The 14,995-nt window shown below is 32.8% G+C and overlaps 1 protein-coding gene across 1 annotated transcript in view; it reads left to right on the top strand.

The window, feature by feature from the left end:
* NEK7 (NIMA related kinase 7) overlaps positions 1–14,995 on the top strand; it is a 157,116-nt gene that overhangs the window by 113,257 nt on the left and 28,864 nt on the right. The window contains exons 6-7 of the mRNA XM_054488015.2: positions 5,390–5,498; positions 6,385–6,492. Coding sequence (XP_054343990.1) covers positions 5,390–5,498; positions 6,385–6,492 — 217 coding nt within the window. The remainder of the gene's footprint in view (positions 1–5,389; positions 5,499–6,384; positions 6,493–14,995) is intronic.

Raw genomic sequence — 14,995 nt, 5'->3', positions numbered from 1 at the left:
AAAGAGGGAAATATTTCTGTTTATCTTTGTGACCTTCTTTTTCTCCTCGAAGACTGACTGACTGTTCTTTTTAATCTCACTTTATCTATCACTAGTACTCTGATGCAATAGAGAAAACATTTTAAGTATTTCCAAGTATTTTCTCGTCAGTTTTAGTAATGTGGAAACTTCTCTTAAGAATTATTCACATGGCAGCAATGCAGGGACCATTCTTTGTAGTAATTCTGATGCATTCGTGTGTTTTTATTGTTGATCTTTTAGTTTTTTAATATTCTAAATAAGTTGCCTTGATATTGATGTACCAGTTTTCAGGAGGCAACTGTTTTGGGGAAGTTTTTTGACTTTATGGGTACTTAGTTTTCTTGTTTGCTAAATAATTTAAGAGGTTTTTTTCCCTCAAGGTGTAATTGCTCACGAAAAATATTTTGTTTCACATTTTCTACCCTAAGATGTAATATATTTTTGGCTTGCATTAATAACCTGCACAATTTTAACTTTTGGGAATGAATTGATTATATTTATATTCTATTATAATTTGAAAACAGCTTAGCACTCTTAATAGATTTTCCAGCATTACAGGAAAAGACAAAGACTAGTAGACCTTGGATAAGAAGATAAAATCAGATGCTAGTGATAAGTATTCTCAGTGATCTCATGACTGTCAGGCCCATCCTACTTTACACCTTCTAATGCAACTTAAGGTATCTGAATTTTATTCATTGTGCCAAGAGAGAAAATACTTATTCACTGTAAATTAGTGTTACATACCAAAATTTTAATTTTATATAATTTCCCACAATTGTGTATAGCAAATATTTGTGAAGTTTAGTTTGTTGATACCTCATTATGCCTTCCAAAGAAAAATGTTTGCATAGAAAGATTAATAAATGATAAAAGTCACACTTAGAACTGTCCATTATACTTCCAGAAGCATTCTATCTTTTTCATCACCCAGTCTCTGTGCATTAATTCTTTGAAATAACCATGACAAAATATAGCCTTATAAAATTGCATTATAATTACAGTGCTGTGTTTGGGAACTTAACATCCCCTCTGATGGTAAATGTTTGACCTAATTACAAGCTTATAACAAAGAACTCTAACTACTTGTCATCTCATGTTAAGACCTTTTGTAGTATTAAATGGACCAATAGGGATCCCTGAGGTTTTTTGTTGTTGCTTTGTTTTTACTAATTGGATATATGAAGGATAAGGCATATCAAGAAACTATTATTTTTAAGTATGAGATGTGCCAAACAGACACTTATTATTTCTGTTTTATTTGAAACTAAGACTGTAGACCCACAGATTGTATTTTAGAAGTGGTGGAGACGTCATAGATCATCTCCAAACTCTGTTTATAATAGAGTGAGGAAGCTGAGACCCATCAAGGTTAAATGGCTTGTTCAAGGTCACACAACCAGTTACTGTCAAACCTTATAATCAGGTCTGTTATTATAAGATGGATATGGATTGTGTTAGTGGCACATTTAAACATTTGACAACACTCCAAGCAGGAAATGCTTCCTTATATTTAACATAAATCACTTACTTCCTCTTACTAGATACTTGGAAGAAATGGAGAGCAGCTGGTGCCTGTAATTCTAGTTCTCTTATAACTTCATTATTTCTCATCATTTAATTAACATTTTTCCTAATCCTCTTCAAAAACACCTTGCACACCAGGATTGCATTTTTGTTTTGTTTTGTTTTTTATTTTTTTTAACCACAGCAGTACATTTCTAAAGGATGCTTAGTGTATGATTCCCTGGGTTGGCTACACAATTGCAAGTCCCTTTGTTAAAAATTAAAAATTTGTAAGATGGCAGTAACAGAGCTTTAAACCAAGTGCCAGACCTGCATAACACAGGTTTCCTGCCCATGAAGCTGACCCTGATAGTTCCAGATATTTTGCCTGAAATTTTCTTTTTTAAAGATTAACATGTCAAACTGTATGCTTAAATGTTTTGATATGCCACAGAGAATAGTAATTTTTTTGTAAAATAAGATCATTTTCTGTTCTTTCTCTGTTGATGAGGTTATGCTGGGTAATATTACTGAAGCTCTTCCTGAGATTTCTTGAGGAAGAATATTAGAATTATATAACTCAGAAATAAGCAGTGTATATTCTACTGGGAGTTGTAATGTCTAGAATGCAGGAACCAAGTTACCCAATGGAGTTCAAAAATGATACTTAGATATTCAGTGTCCACTATATAATTGGATTTGGTCTTGGTCATTTAATTTGTAGTGGGATGTTTGGAGATTAATAATTTTAAAAAGAGTGTGTCTATTAAGATGTGACTGTTTTCCCAAAATCTTTGAAAGGAAACAGCTTGGATCAGCTATAGCCCTTTTTATATTAATATAAATCACTTAGATGGTGATGCAGATGGGTTTTACCAGATATGCTGAATTTCACCTAAGTGAAATGCTGGTAATCTTCTTACACATAAGTCAGAAATAATATAATCTGATGTTTGTATGTACATACTTTTATATGTAAATTGATTAGCTTTTTGTCACATCTGATTTTTCTATTTGAATAATATCCAGTATTTATTTGAATAATTTTGATAAAAGTGGAAAAATTGCTTTTAAAGTAAATAGTATTTCAAGATTTGCGTAGAGAAAAGACTAGCCTACTTAAAAAAAAATAAGACTAAACAAAATTATGTCCAAGTGATCAGGTATATCTGGGTGTTTATTTTTGCCTGCCCATAAATTTTTGGATACTTTATTTTCAACTATAAAAAAGTTGCAATTCTATTTCGTAGCATAAATATTGTAAAAGCGCCCTGTCACATATTCTTTCATTTTCTTATAAATATTTATATTGCTACCAACTTTTAGATGTATTGGTTACATTATTTATTGCTATATTAAAAACTTACTATGTAACAAATATATGTACATTTTTACTTTTTACATGTTGGCATTAGATTTTTTGTTTTTAATCAGAGCTAAACATTTATATAGGGCTGCCTTTTTTCAAGGGAAACAGGATTTTCAAACAATAATGCTCTTTGGCTAGATGATTAACTTTTAAAAAGATATGTGTTTATTAGAATAAATTTTAAGAGAAGGTTGTTCTTTCTTTTTTTAAATTCTTTGGCTTTATGGAAGTTCCTGCTTTGTAGTGCTAATATACATTTTACCCATAGTAAAAAGAGTTCGAATTTTCATTCCCTTTTTGCTGTTCATCCTCTTTTAAGAGATAGCCAACAGTGCCACCATCAGAACAGACAGGCTTTTCTCATTTTAAGTGTTGGTTTTCTCAAAAAACAAAAAAAAACAAAACCCAAAAAACCCTATACTTAAGGAATGGTTTAAAAACCACGTATGTTTAAACACACACATTAAAAATAATGAGAGATACTGATGGCATAATGAAACTGCCTTTATTTTATGAAAAAATCAAATTCATGTTATTCTTCAAAGGCCTGTAACTAATTTGGATACTTAACTCTTAGACCAGGTCATTCTGAGTAGTATTATATTGAATTCAGCTTATTGTCGTCAGGTTTAACTTGTAAGTTACAGTCTCAAAGAATAGAAAAACATGAAAATAATCAGATTATCTTGGTCCGGTAACGTCTTCCCTATTGTGCGATTTGGGGGCAATTTTTAAATTATGCCTTTTCTTTTAGATTTGATTTCTTTTTTATAATGGTATTTAAAAAGTAAACTGCCAACTACATTATAATTATGATGATTTCAAAATCTGTATTAAAGCATAAAAATTTGTTTTCATGGTCTCATACGCACATGATGTGGTATATTTATTTTTGAATGAAAAGAAACCTGGTCCCCATCTTCCTGTTGACATCAAACAGTCCTCTGATATGCTAATCCAGCATCAGGGAGAGCACATATACAGGGTTTATTTGGACTCATTCCAAGTCTGAAAGAAAATTATGTGTAAAGAACTGATTTTGTAGCATTGCCCCCTTTGAATGAAAACTGATGTTGACACAGTCTGCAATTAAAAAGACTTAGTATTGAAACATGATATGGGAGGTTTCTAACATTTTAGTAAGACACTGATTTGCTTTTTAATTACCTGGTCATCTAATTGTTATTTATTCTTTGGGATGTAATGTTACTGAAATTGCTAATAAATTTATTTCTGTAGTATGTGTTATAAGAAAGATTAACCTAAGATTATTAGCTTTTCCTTAAAGATTTATACTTTGGTACATACCTTGAGTACATATGAGACAGTAGATATAATTTTTTGCTAAGTATGAAGTAGGGATATCAGCAGATTTCCTTGTGCTGTTTTTCCATTCAGCCTGCCCTCAGCTGGTCACAGGTGTAAAAACTGAAAGGTAGCTGTTTTAGAATTTTCTCAAGTATAGTTCCTCCATATTCAATAACAAAAAATCAATTTAGTTGGACTTCTCAAAATGTCTTTGGGTAAATTGCATTAAAGTACATATTTAAATTTTAATATCTATATATATTTTAAAACAGTTAAAATTATTAGAAAATTTTATGGAAACCTATTAAAATGCAATATTCATGTTGGTCATTTATAGGTATTGTTAAATGGGAAATCAGTTGCATTTTGTTTTTGAAAAATAATTTTTATGTGTTGAATCTTTTTAAGTCTTATGAAGCTAAGAACTTTGTCCTTGAAGTAGTATATTATTAGTATAGTCTTCTAGCAGATTTATTGTAGAAAAAATGAGCATAAATAGGTACCTCTGGTTTTACAGTTGTTGTAGTATTTGCCCTCTTATGTGCAAGGACCCCTCTCCTAAGTAGCCTATTGGTGCTGTCAGATTTTTGCCTGGGCATTCCTGTAAGGTTTTTCTTCCATGGAGTTTAGTTTCATTCATTCAAAGCAAAGTACAAGTTTGACTTGCATTGTGCAGTAGAAATATTCATGAAAACTTTCTACATAAATTCCTTTTATTTATTTAATTTTTAATAAATTGTGATATTTCAAATCACCAGGGTGGTTCAATATTTAAAAGGAATTCTGTAGTGAAACCTTCTGCCAGGAGAAGAATTGTCTTTTAATGAACATAATTACCTACAGGTATCTAGACTTTTTTGTTCTGGCTCTTCTTAAAATCAAATTTGACATCTTCCTTTTAAGACAAGAAATTGTTTTATATAGATGTTAATTTTTTGAAATAGTGGGACATCACAAAAACGTACTGTTACACAGTTTCCACTAACCTTAGTTATAATAGGAAAAAACTTAAGCCATTATGTCAGATAAAATTCTTGGAATCATTTCAGTATAAAGATCATATGCTTTTTAGCTGATAATGGTAGATAAAATTAGGTGTTTTTCTGACTTATGGATTTTTGCTTATCAGAATCCAATCTTGAGAAATTTTAGTTTTTATAATTCTTATTTTTAATTTTCAAAAAGCATTTTAAGAAGCAAAAGAGGCTAATTCCTGAAAGAACTGTTTGGAAGTATTTTGTTCAGCTTTGCAGTGCATTGGAACACATGCATTCTCGAAGAGTCATGCATAGAGGTAAGATAAAATCATTAAGAACTTTTAATCTTGTTTTAAGTGATATAAGTTCTTAAAGTAAATGTCTTCAAGTCAGTACATAATACCATACTTTTTCAGGTAATTATTTTCAAATTATAATTATGCTAGAATGTTAAACCTTTAAATAAAGCACTACTAGGTTTTAAATAAGAATGTAAATTAATCTTCTGCTTGACTCTTTTGAGCATCTTACTAACCAGTAAGATGCTGTTGGTAAAGACAAGACAGCAACCAAATATATATAAGGAAGAGTTTTTTGTTTCTTCAGATAAACAATGTGTATCATAACCACTTAGATTTTTAATATTCAGTATTAGCTCAGCATTCTTTTCAGTCAAGTGGTTAAGCAGAGTGTGTTAACGTTACATCAATAAGTAATTGATCCACTGATACTGAAGTGTGAAAAATTTTAATACAATTCATTTATGCAATTAAGATTTTTAAAGCCATCTAAGTAAATAATTATGTGCTTTATAGTGTTGTCATGATTTTATATTTTATGCAAATCTACCAGTAAGTTAATTTTTAGTAAGATATTTTATTTAAAATTGGTATCAAAAGGACACGTGTATTTTGTGCTTTGAATTTCACAGGTTTTTTGAAAATGGAAAACAAAATGCATTTGAGATAGAAATTAATAATCATGTTCATCATGCTACATTGATGATTAGCTGTCTATCAGAGAATCGAGAACTTCTAGGTATTAGGATCTGTCAGAATTATTCAAAATAAACTAATTGGTTCATAATTCAAACTTTCATGATTAAAATAAATTTTAAATTCTATCACGAAACGTAGTTGTTAATTCCTTTAAAATTTCTAAAATGTTTGTCATCTTTTACCTGATCCCTTCATTTATTCACAGATATAAAACCAGCTAATGTGTTCATTACAGCCACTGGGGTGGTAAAACTTGGAGATCTTGGGCTTGGCCGGTTTTTCAGCTCAAAAACCACAGCTGCACATTCTTTAGGTAAGAGACACAATATAATTTCATTCAGTTACTTTGTGTATGTGTGATTAAAAGATAAGAGGTGTACCAATTACATGCCAGCTCTTACATTCTTAATAAAACTATTTAAAAAATCACCAGGTCCTGAACAGATGCCTGCAACTCTCTATTAGGTGTAAGGTTTCCTCTAATATGAAGTTGGATACTTCTGTTAACTTGACCTCAGGCAGACACTGAGTTAAAAAAAAAATGCTGATAAATCTGGTTTAACTATTGTCATAGAAAAGTCCTTTTATTCTACATTTAATAATAGATAATATGGTGATTAAGCTGTCTCTTGGAAGAAGACTTCACCTGACCATTTAAAAATACAATAGTAGTTTGTAAATTTTTATTTATTAAAATAAAATATATGGTTGTGAGTGTTGTTTAGAATTAATAGAAATTACTAAAAGAGATCATTTTTAAATTGAATAACTTTAAAGGAGTGATAGGGCTTATCTTAAAACTCCTCAAATCATATATTCTCCTTGTAAATACAGGACTTAGATCGAATGGTGACAATCAGAATTAAGTAAAAGTTATGTTAAAAATAAGTTGGCTTTAATTTAGTGGTGCTCATCTTTGGTGTCGTAATTTCATTGAAAGCCTTTTTTTTAATAAAATTGTTTTGAGATATGAAATAAAAACCTTTTAAATGGGCTGATGAGGAATAAATGAGTTATACTAAATAACAAAGTAGTGAAATGAGCATCTGAATTAGTTGACTAGAGTTTTTAAGTTTTTCTGGCTTTGTTACCTAAGGTTCTGTGTGGCCTTGAACCTGTCATCGAATTTTTCTATATTTCTAAAACAGTACCTAAAACGTAAGTAGGTACTCAATTAATATTTGCTGAATTACAAAATATTGTATCCTAATTTCAAGAGTGTTAGAAAGATAATGCTTTGCATTTTTAACAGGATTTCAATTTTGTCAAGTATTTTGGGAAAATGAAATTTCACAGTGATGCTGAATAACATAGTTTTTTTCTCCTTTCACTTCACATTTATTTTCATAGAGCGTTGTAATTTTTCCTGAATAAAGAAATTTGACATGAAATTCCATAAGAAATGCATAAGTTTGCCCAGCACTTTAATAAAGTTTTATTGGGGAAGTTACAATACATGCAATACAAAGAGTGGAGGAGTTCTATAGAGAAAACCTTAGACTGTTCCAAGCCAGTGCCATTTATCACTAGTAGATAGCATGTTTTCACTTTATATTACTCATCTGCATAGAAGAATGTCATAAAAGCATTCTAGTTTAGTTAGAAATGCCAGGCTACAATTACACACACACACACCTGCACATGCCCATGCTCATGCACACACATATGTTGTTTACATGCTGCTTTGCAGACTATCTCTGAGCCTGCTGTAGTCCAGTCCGAAGGATCCAGCATTATTATATGAAACCCACTTCTTAACCGTTTTGTTTGGTTTGCCTGATACTGCCTCTTGTAAAAGTTCTAAACAGAATTTAAGAACATATATGTATCTCCAAATTGAGGTGATATGCTAGTAGAAATTATAGAGTAAAATTAATTTTAATAGATTTAATAATTCATTATGAATTTCTCTTACCAAGTTTTATCAAAATCAACTCACCTAGGGTCATGTAATTATATATACATAATATATATACATTATGTATATTTATATAATGTATAATATATTGTTATATATATATAATGTGTGTATATATACACATTATAAATAAACATATGCTCATGCCCATAATTACTAAGCATTCTAAGACATACCTGAAATACAGCAGTGAAAAAATAGAAATGAGACTGTTTTCTTAATGGATGAATCGTAGAATATAATTTTTTTCACAAGTATTTTTTGTTTTACATATTATTTTGAGAAAAAATACATCCTTAAAATAAGAAAATTTCCTTTATCCCTTGTCTTCTCTGTGAACTGAAGATTTTGATTGTTTAAAACTAAAGTTCACTAAGCATAGTGCATTGAATACAAATAATTAAAATTTGGACTCCGGTCTACTAAGGCTCTTTGGACCCCATAAAAATCCTACTTAGAAGAATCAAAAAAAATTCTTTGCTAACATACAATATGTATAAAATAGCAAGGATAGAAATCCTGACAGACATTCTTGATGACAAATTGACCCTAATTTTTACTTTTGGAAAAGTATTACTCTGCTATGTTGTCATATATTTTTAAGAGCAAATTTAAGTTTTTTTCTCAGAGTCAGCACTGAAAAGTAATTGAAATTGTGGTGACCTATGCAAATTTATTTTGCTTATAGAAAACACAGTAGAACTATAGATTTTATTGTATGTTGATTCATTTTTTAATTTTACTGAGGATACAATCTATAGGTCATGATTCATCCATAGAGCAGGTATAAATTTCAGTGAAACTATAAATAAATGAAATCTCTATGTAGTTCATAAAGAAAAATCTGAGTAAGTTTACTTTAAGCAAAGTTTGTACTGGAGCCAAATTTCTTTTAACTTTGGAAAGGAGGTATTTTCAGGAATTTAATTTTTAAATGCAAAGATATATAGGATTTTAAAAATGTCTTATGCATTTATATTTTCAAAATATATTTTTGTTGAAAAATCAAGATACGATTTTAACTTATTTTAATTCATTAATAGGATTGTGCACTTCCAAAACTATTTTGTATTTAACAGTCCTTAAGAGATTGGCAAGTCTTTGCATTTTCAATTGTCTATTCATTTTGTGTCTCTTATTTGTATCTTTTCATTCCATAATAAATCAACATACGATAAAACCTGTAGTTCTGTCTTCTGTAGCAAATAAAGTTGTATAGGTGGTCACATTTCCAATTAGTTTTCAGAACCAGTTCTTAAAAGTATGACAACATAGCATAGTAGTAATTCCTTTAATATAAGGATTGAAAATTACAAATACTAAATCTGATATTGCTGCATGTTCAAACTATGTTTAGATCTTCAAAACAGAAAAATATCCTAACAGGTCTTCACTTGTTTTTCTGCTTCCTCCCTGCTACCACCACATACATTGTCTCAAAATATCTCTACTTTCCGTTCCCTCGTCCTTACTGGATAATTACTTCACATTTGGACTAAGAAATTACCCTCTTTTGTTTCTGATATTTTTCTTCATAATCCATTCTGTATGTTTCCACTAGAGTTATCTTCCTCAAAGACACTATCTGATTATGTTACTTTCCTCAAAATCCTCCTTGGTTCCTTGTTGCCTGAAGAATGTCATGCAAGGTCCTTGGCCTGGCATTCAGCGCCCTTTACAGTTTGGTGTCCTCTAACTTTCCACTCTGATTATTGACTGACTGTATCTCCCCAGCTCATGATATGCCAGCCATGTTTTTCCTCTTGCTTTCTTGTGAACATGAGAAAAAGCATGATGCTTTGGGAAGAATTTGGGATTTGCATGCTCTGTAGGACCTTTATCAAGCCATGTATTAGCTTTTCTAAAACTCAGTGTCTGGATTTATAAAACTAGAAATGCAGGTAGTAACCATCCTATGTTGTCCCTTAACTCCTAAACAGTCCCTGACCGAATAATATAATGAATGCAAGTGTTTTCTTAACACTGTAATGAACTATATAAATGTTCAATTGCTTGTGGTGGTGGTGAAGTGATGGAGATGCAGAGAAAGAAAGGGGGAAGTGGAGAAGGAGTTCTCCAGGTACAATTTATTTATTTATTCTCCCTGAACTGATTGATTCAAAAAATAGTTTTCATACCTGTTATATGCAGGTGCTATTCTAGAGACAAGGAATGTAGCCTGAGCAAGACAAGTCCGTGTCCTCAGGGAGCTTACCTTATGGTGGGAGGAAATAGATAATGAAGCAAACAAAAAACTAGGGTGAATTATTAGTGATATGACAGAAAATGGCCAGTTGGGGAACTAATTTGGAGAGAGTGAGGTGGGGCAAGTCCCCACTGAGAAGGTGATATTTAAACTGAGATGTAAAGGATATAAAAGGGGCAGCTATGAAATAATGTCCCAGGTAGACTGAAGAGCATTTCATACAAAAGGTGGATACAGGATGAGCTCTGTCTGCTGGAACTGAGTGAAGAAAAGACAGGGCTGGATGTCGGAGCAATTCACGTTTTATTCTAAGTGCAGTGGCAAGCTTTCCCAAGGTTAAATGTAATGAGGAGAGTGATGTGATCTGGGTTGAAGACAGCAGCCACGAGCCTCCTTCGTTCTTCTTTGGGCTTCTTTGGGCTAAGCATGCCCAGTGTAGTCTCCTATCTTCAGGGTCTTCTGTGTCCTGCGAGTCTGCATCTTTTCCTCTCAGAGTACCCTTAGTATGTGCTACCCAGAACTGAGCAGAGTACACCACACTGGAACTCATTAGCCCATAGAACAGAATGTTTACACTGCCCATGATCTGTGATCTAAAGAGTTGTTTGGTTTTTTTTGGTCTCCTTATCCTCCTCCCACCTTCACTTTTGTTTTTACACGAAGTTATGTTAGGGAAGATTTTCATTTGTTGTTTTTGTATTAATTTGGATGGAGGTGTGGCTAGGGAGACTAATTGTAGGATATTTTATATATATATGTTATATATATACACACTTACGAATTTTGCCTTATTATTTGTCAAACTTATAAAAATATGTTAAGAAACTTATTGTCTATATCTACATCTTTAAAATTTATGATGAGGTCACAACTTTCTTAAGCTTCCTAATCGTGTAGGTCAGTGGCTTTCAAATTTCTTGACAATGATGCAACTGCATTACATTCTGATATTGTCTGTTCTATTTTATTTCACTAGAAATCACACTGATTACAGCCCACTAAATTGATTTCACAACTCATTAATGGGTTGTATGACCCACAATTTGGAAAACATTGGTCTAGGTCTGCAGCGCCTTCATGCTGTTTCATTTACTTAAATGCTAATTCCCATTTTCTACCTACTTTTGGACATTCTCCAGACTTGTTATCTGGCCTGTTTAATTGCTCAATCATAAATTACTCATTTACACAGCTTCTTGTGCTTCTGGAGGGATATAATAACATTTATCATAGTTCTTTACAGTTTGCAAATCATTCAACTCTCTAAAATCCTTACACATACATGTGAACTATGCACATGAGCTGTTCGTATTCTAAAGTTGAGAAAACGAAGCAGAGAAAGGTAAACAGCTAGAAGATAGTGAGTAGGTCTGTGGCTTCCTAGTCTGGGTTTACTCTCGCATGCAGTCTGTTTTTTCATTATGTCAGTTCCTTGTGACATTTTTTCTTTCTTTATACTGTTTTCTGATTTGTTGTTATTAGATCTAGAAATACTATATTTGGCTTTGTCACATCGCTTAGGAGCCTACATATGAAGACATAGTTTGCTCTCTCTCCTAGAATTGACTACTTTTGCTGCTCCAAGATTCAGAAGTAAACAGGAAATAGGCCTCTAGGATATCAAAATCTGTCTTCATGGCCATCTGTCCACCCTTAACTTTAGCTGATATTTCTAAAGAAGTGGCTATTTTATACTGAAAGCTAAAATTTCACCAAAACTTGTAAAATTGGAACATGGCAATCAAGTAATAAATTTTCTCATATCGTATGAGGCAAAATATACTTTTGGTATATTTCTGTTTCTTAAGTTACTCTGAGGTCTCCTTTCAGCAAATAAAAACATTCTGACCCAGAGGCAGCTTACTAAGAGATTAAGTATCTTAATCATTGAATATTTAAACATATAAACAGAATATCAGAACAATTTTATATATTCCAAATATATACTATTTCTAGGCAAATCATATCAAACTTCCCTTATTTCCTATAATAGTGACCCAGGAGAATCCTCTGTTGCTACTAAATATTAACAATAACAGCAATGGCAATGAATACGAGTACTGTATAGCATTTAAAAATTTCTGAGCATTTTAAAGCACGTTTTCTCCTCTGTTCCTCAGTGTTGTAGGTACATTGAGTGTTGCAGGTGAGAAAACTGAGATCACTCTATTTAAAACTGAACCTGACTGCCCCCGCTTCACTCCCACTCCATCCCTAGAACTCCTAAACCTTACCCTATTTTCTTTTTTCTTTTTTCCTTAGGACTTAGTATCTTCTGACATGCCGTGTAATTTACTTATTATGCTTTGTATGTATTGTCTCTCCCAGCTAAATGTGTTTTATGAGGACAGAGATCTTTGTGTATTTGGTTCCCTCATGTATCCTAGATACCTAGAAGAGGGGATTGCTCATAATAGATACTCAATAAATATTGATTAAATGAATGAAGCTTAGAGACAGACTACACACATAAAGGGTGAATCTGACTGAGTATATCAGTAAGTATAGGTTAGATTATGCTGCAAGAAGAAGCAATACAAAAAAGCCTCAACTGCTTAGCAATGAAGTATGTTCTAATCTTTTGTCACCCACAGTGAGTTGTAGACCTTTGTTGGTCTTTAAGGTAGCTGACGTCCCTTCATGTGGTGACTTGGCATTCCAGGCAGCTTCAGTCTTGTGTTATCTTCATATCGACATACATTTTTGTAATCCCATGAGGGGAAGAGAGCATGGAGAATCACTTACTGGCTCTTAATTAAGCCCTTCTGCTTGAATGTAACAGATTACTTCCATTCACATTTCATTGGCCAAAACAGATCTCATGGCAATGAGTATCTCAAAGGGACAGGGAAATGTAATTCTCCTATTTGTTCAGGAAGAGGAGAATCAGAAATAATGAATATGAGTATTGTTCATGGCTTTGAGATAGAGGAAAAATACCTAATTTCAATTTTTTTAAAAAAATACTGCTTGTATCCTTTTTCTACTTGTTTATTTTTGTGACATATTTGTAGCTATTGCAACCAAAGGGTAATTAACTCTCTTAATGGAAATGGGTGGTAGTGGTGAATGAAGAGTGAGCCGTTAGGAAATTTACATCTTTCTAAATTGGAAAATTCTAAGCAGAGAAATTATCTTTAAATCCAGAAAGATTCATGAGGTTCACTGGATTATTGATCCCTGGTGACTTTTCTCTGGATCAGTAAATCTGCAGTTATCCCTGCTGGACTTGCTTTTGATAAGAGCTTATTTTGGTCAATTTAAAACATTTATAATAAAAAATAGTTACTTATCAAACTTCAAATACTCATATGGACTAAGTGCCATGTAGCACATTAACTGATTTCTATTCTGCATCTCCTTGAGATAGGTATGATTATCAAGTTTAGATTTCTGTCAGTTAGTGACCAAGCCAGAGTTCATTTAAATTACAAAAGACCATAATTTTAACCTGTATACATTGCGTTATTAACCATATTCTTCTTCTTTTGGGGAAGGTATTGGCTTCTCCTGCTCCGCCACCCGTCACAAAAAAAAAAAAACACCATCCCAAAATGATCCAGTGAGCTTTTAGAGGTCAAACATTTTTTTTTTTTTTTGAACCATAAGCATTTTTCTCTTACCCCCTCGGTCCTTACATAATTCTTGGTGTGAGGTAGGTCCATACCACATAGAATTGAGTGTTTCATTCTCCCACTCAATGCATGAATCATTAACACGTTTGTATTTATTTTCAATTGCTGCCCTAACACATTACCAAAAACTTAGTGGCTTAAAACAACAGAAACGTATTATTTTTCAGTTCTGTAGGTCAGAAGTCCAATATGACTCTGACCAGGCTAACATCAAGGTATCTGTAGGATTGCAGGACTTCTGGAGGTTCAGTTCATTTCTTGTCTATTTAGATTATGGCAGAATTCAGTTTTTTGGTTTTGTAGGACTGAGGTGCTTGTTTCCTCACTGGCCGTGAGCTGAGGGCCATTCCCAGCTTCTAGAGGCTGCCCTCATTCCTTGGCTCCTGGCTTCCTTCCTCCCTTTTAAAAGTTAGCAGTGGTGGAGAGTCCCTCTCACTTTGAATCTCCCCTGCCCCTTCTGTTGCATCTCTTACTGATAATCTAGGGTAATCTTCGTATTATAAAGTCTTCAACCTTTATGGCTGCAAAGTCTCTTGCCACTACCGTAACATAAACAGGTATAGCACCAAGAGGCGAAGATCATGGAGGCAAAATTTCTGCCTGTAACGCCATTTTAATAGACTAATTTAATAGACATTTTAATAGACGTGACAGCTGGGGAGACATTGGTATCCTCCTCTAAAGCATAATTAGGTGAAATTGTTTAAAAGCTAGAGAGGTTCTAGGCTGGGCGCGGTGGCTCACACCTGTAATCCCAGCACTTTGGGAGGCCGAGGCGGGTGGATCACGAGGCCAAGAGATCGAGACCATCCTGGCTAACACTGTGAAACCCCATATCTACTAAAAATACAAAAGATTAGCCGGGTGTGGATCGTGCCACTGCACTCCAGCGTGGGCAACAGAGCAAGACTCCGTCTCAAAACAAAAACGAAAACAAACAAACAAAAAAAAGCTAGAGAGGTTCTGCGGAAGAGGTTCCAAAATTAGAGGAAGTTTACATTTACTGAAAATAAATATTTTCTTTTTTGAAGAGATATTTTGACTTTAGATTTTCACA

The sequence above is a fragment of the Pongo pygmaeus genome, chromosome 1 (genome assembly GCF_028885625.2).
Source record: "Pongo pygmaeus isolate AG05252 chromosome 1, NHGRI_mPonPyg2-v2.0_pri, whole genome shotgun sequence".
Classification (NCBI taxonomy): domain Eukaryota; kingdom Metazoa; phylum Chordata; class Mammalia; order Primates; family Hominidae; genus Pongo; species Pongo pygmaeus.
Note: the sequence above shows the minus strand (reverse complement) of the source record. Positions and strands in the feature narration are given on the sequence as shown.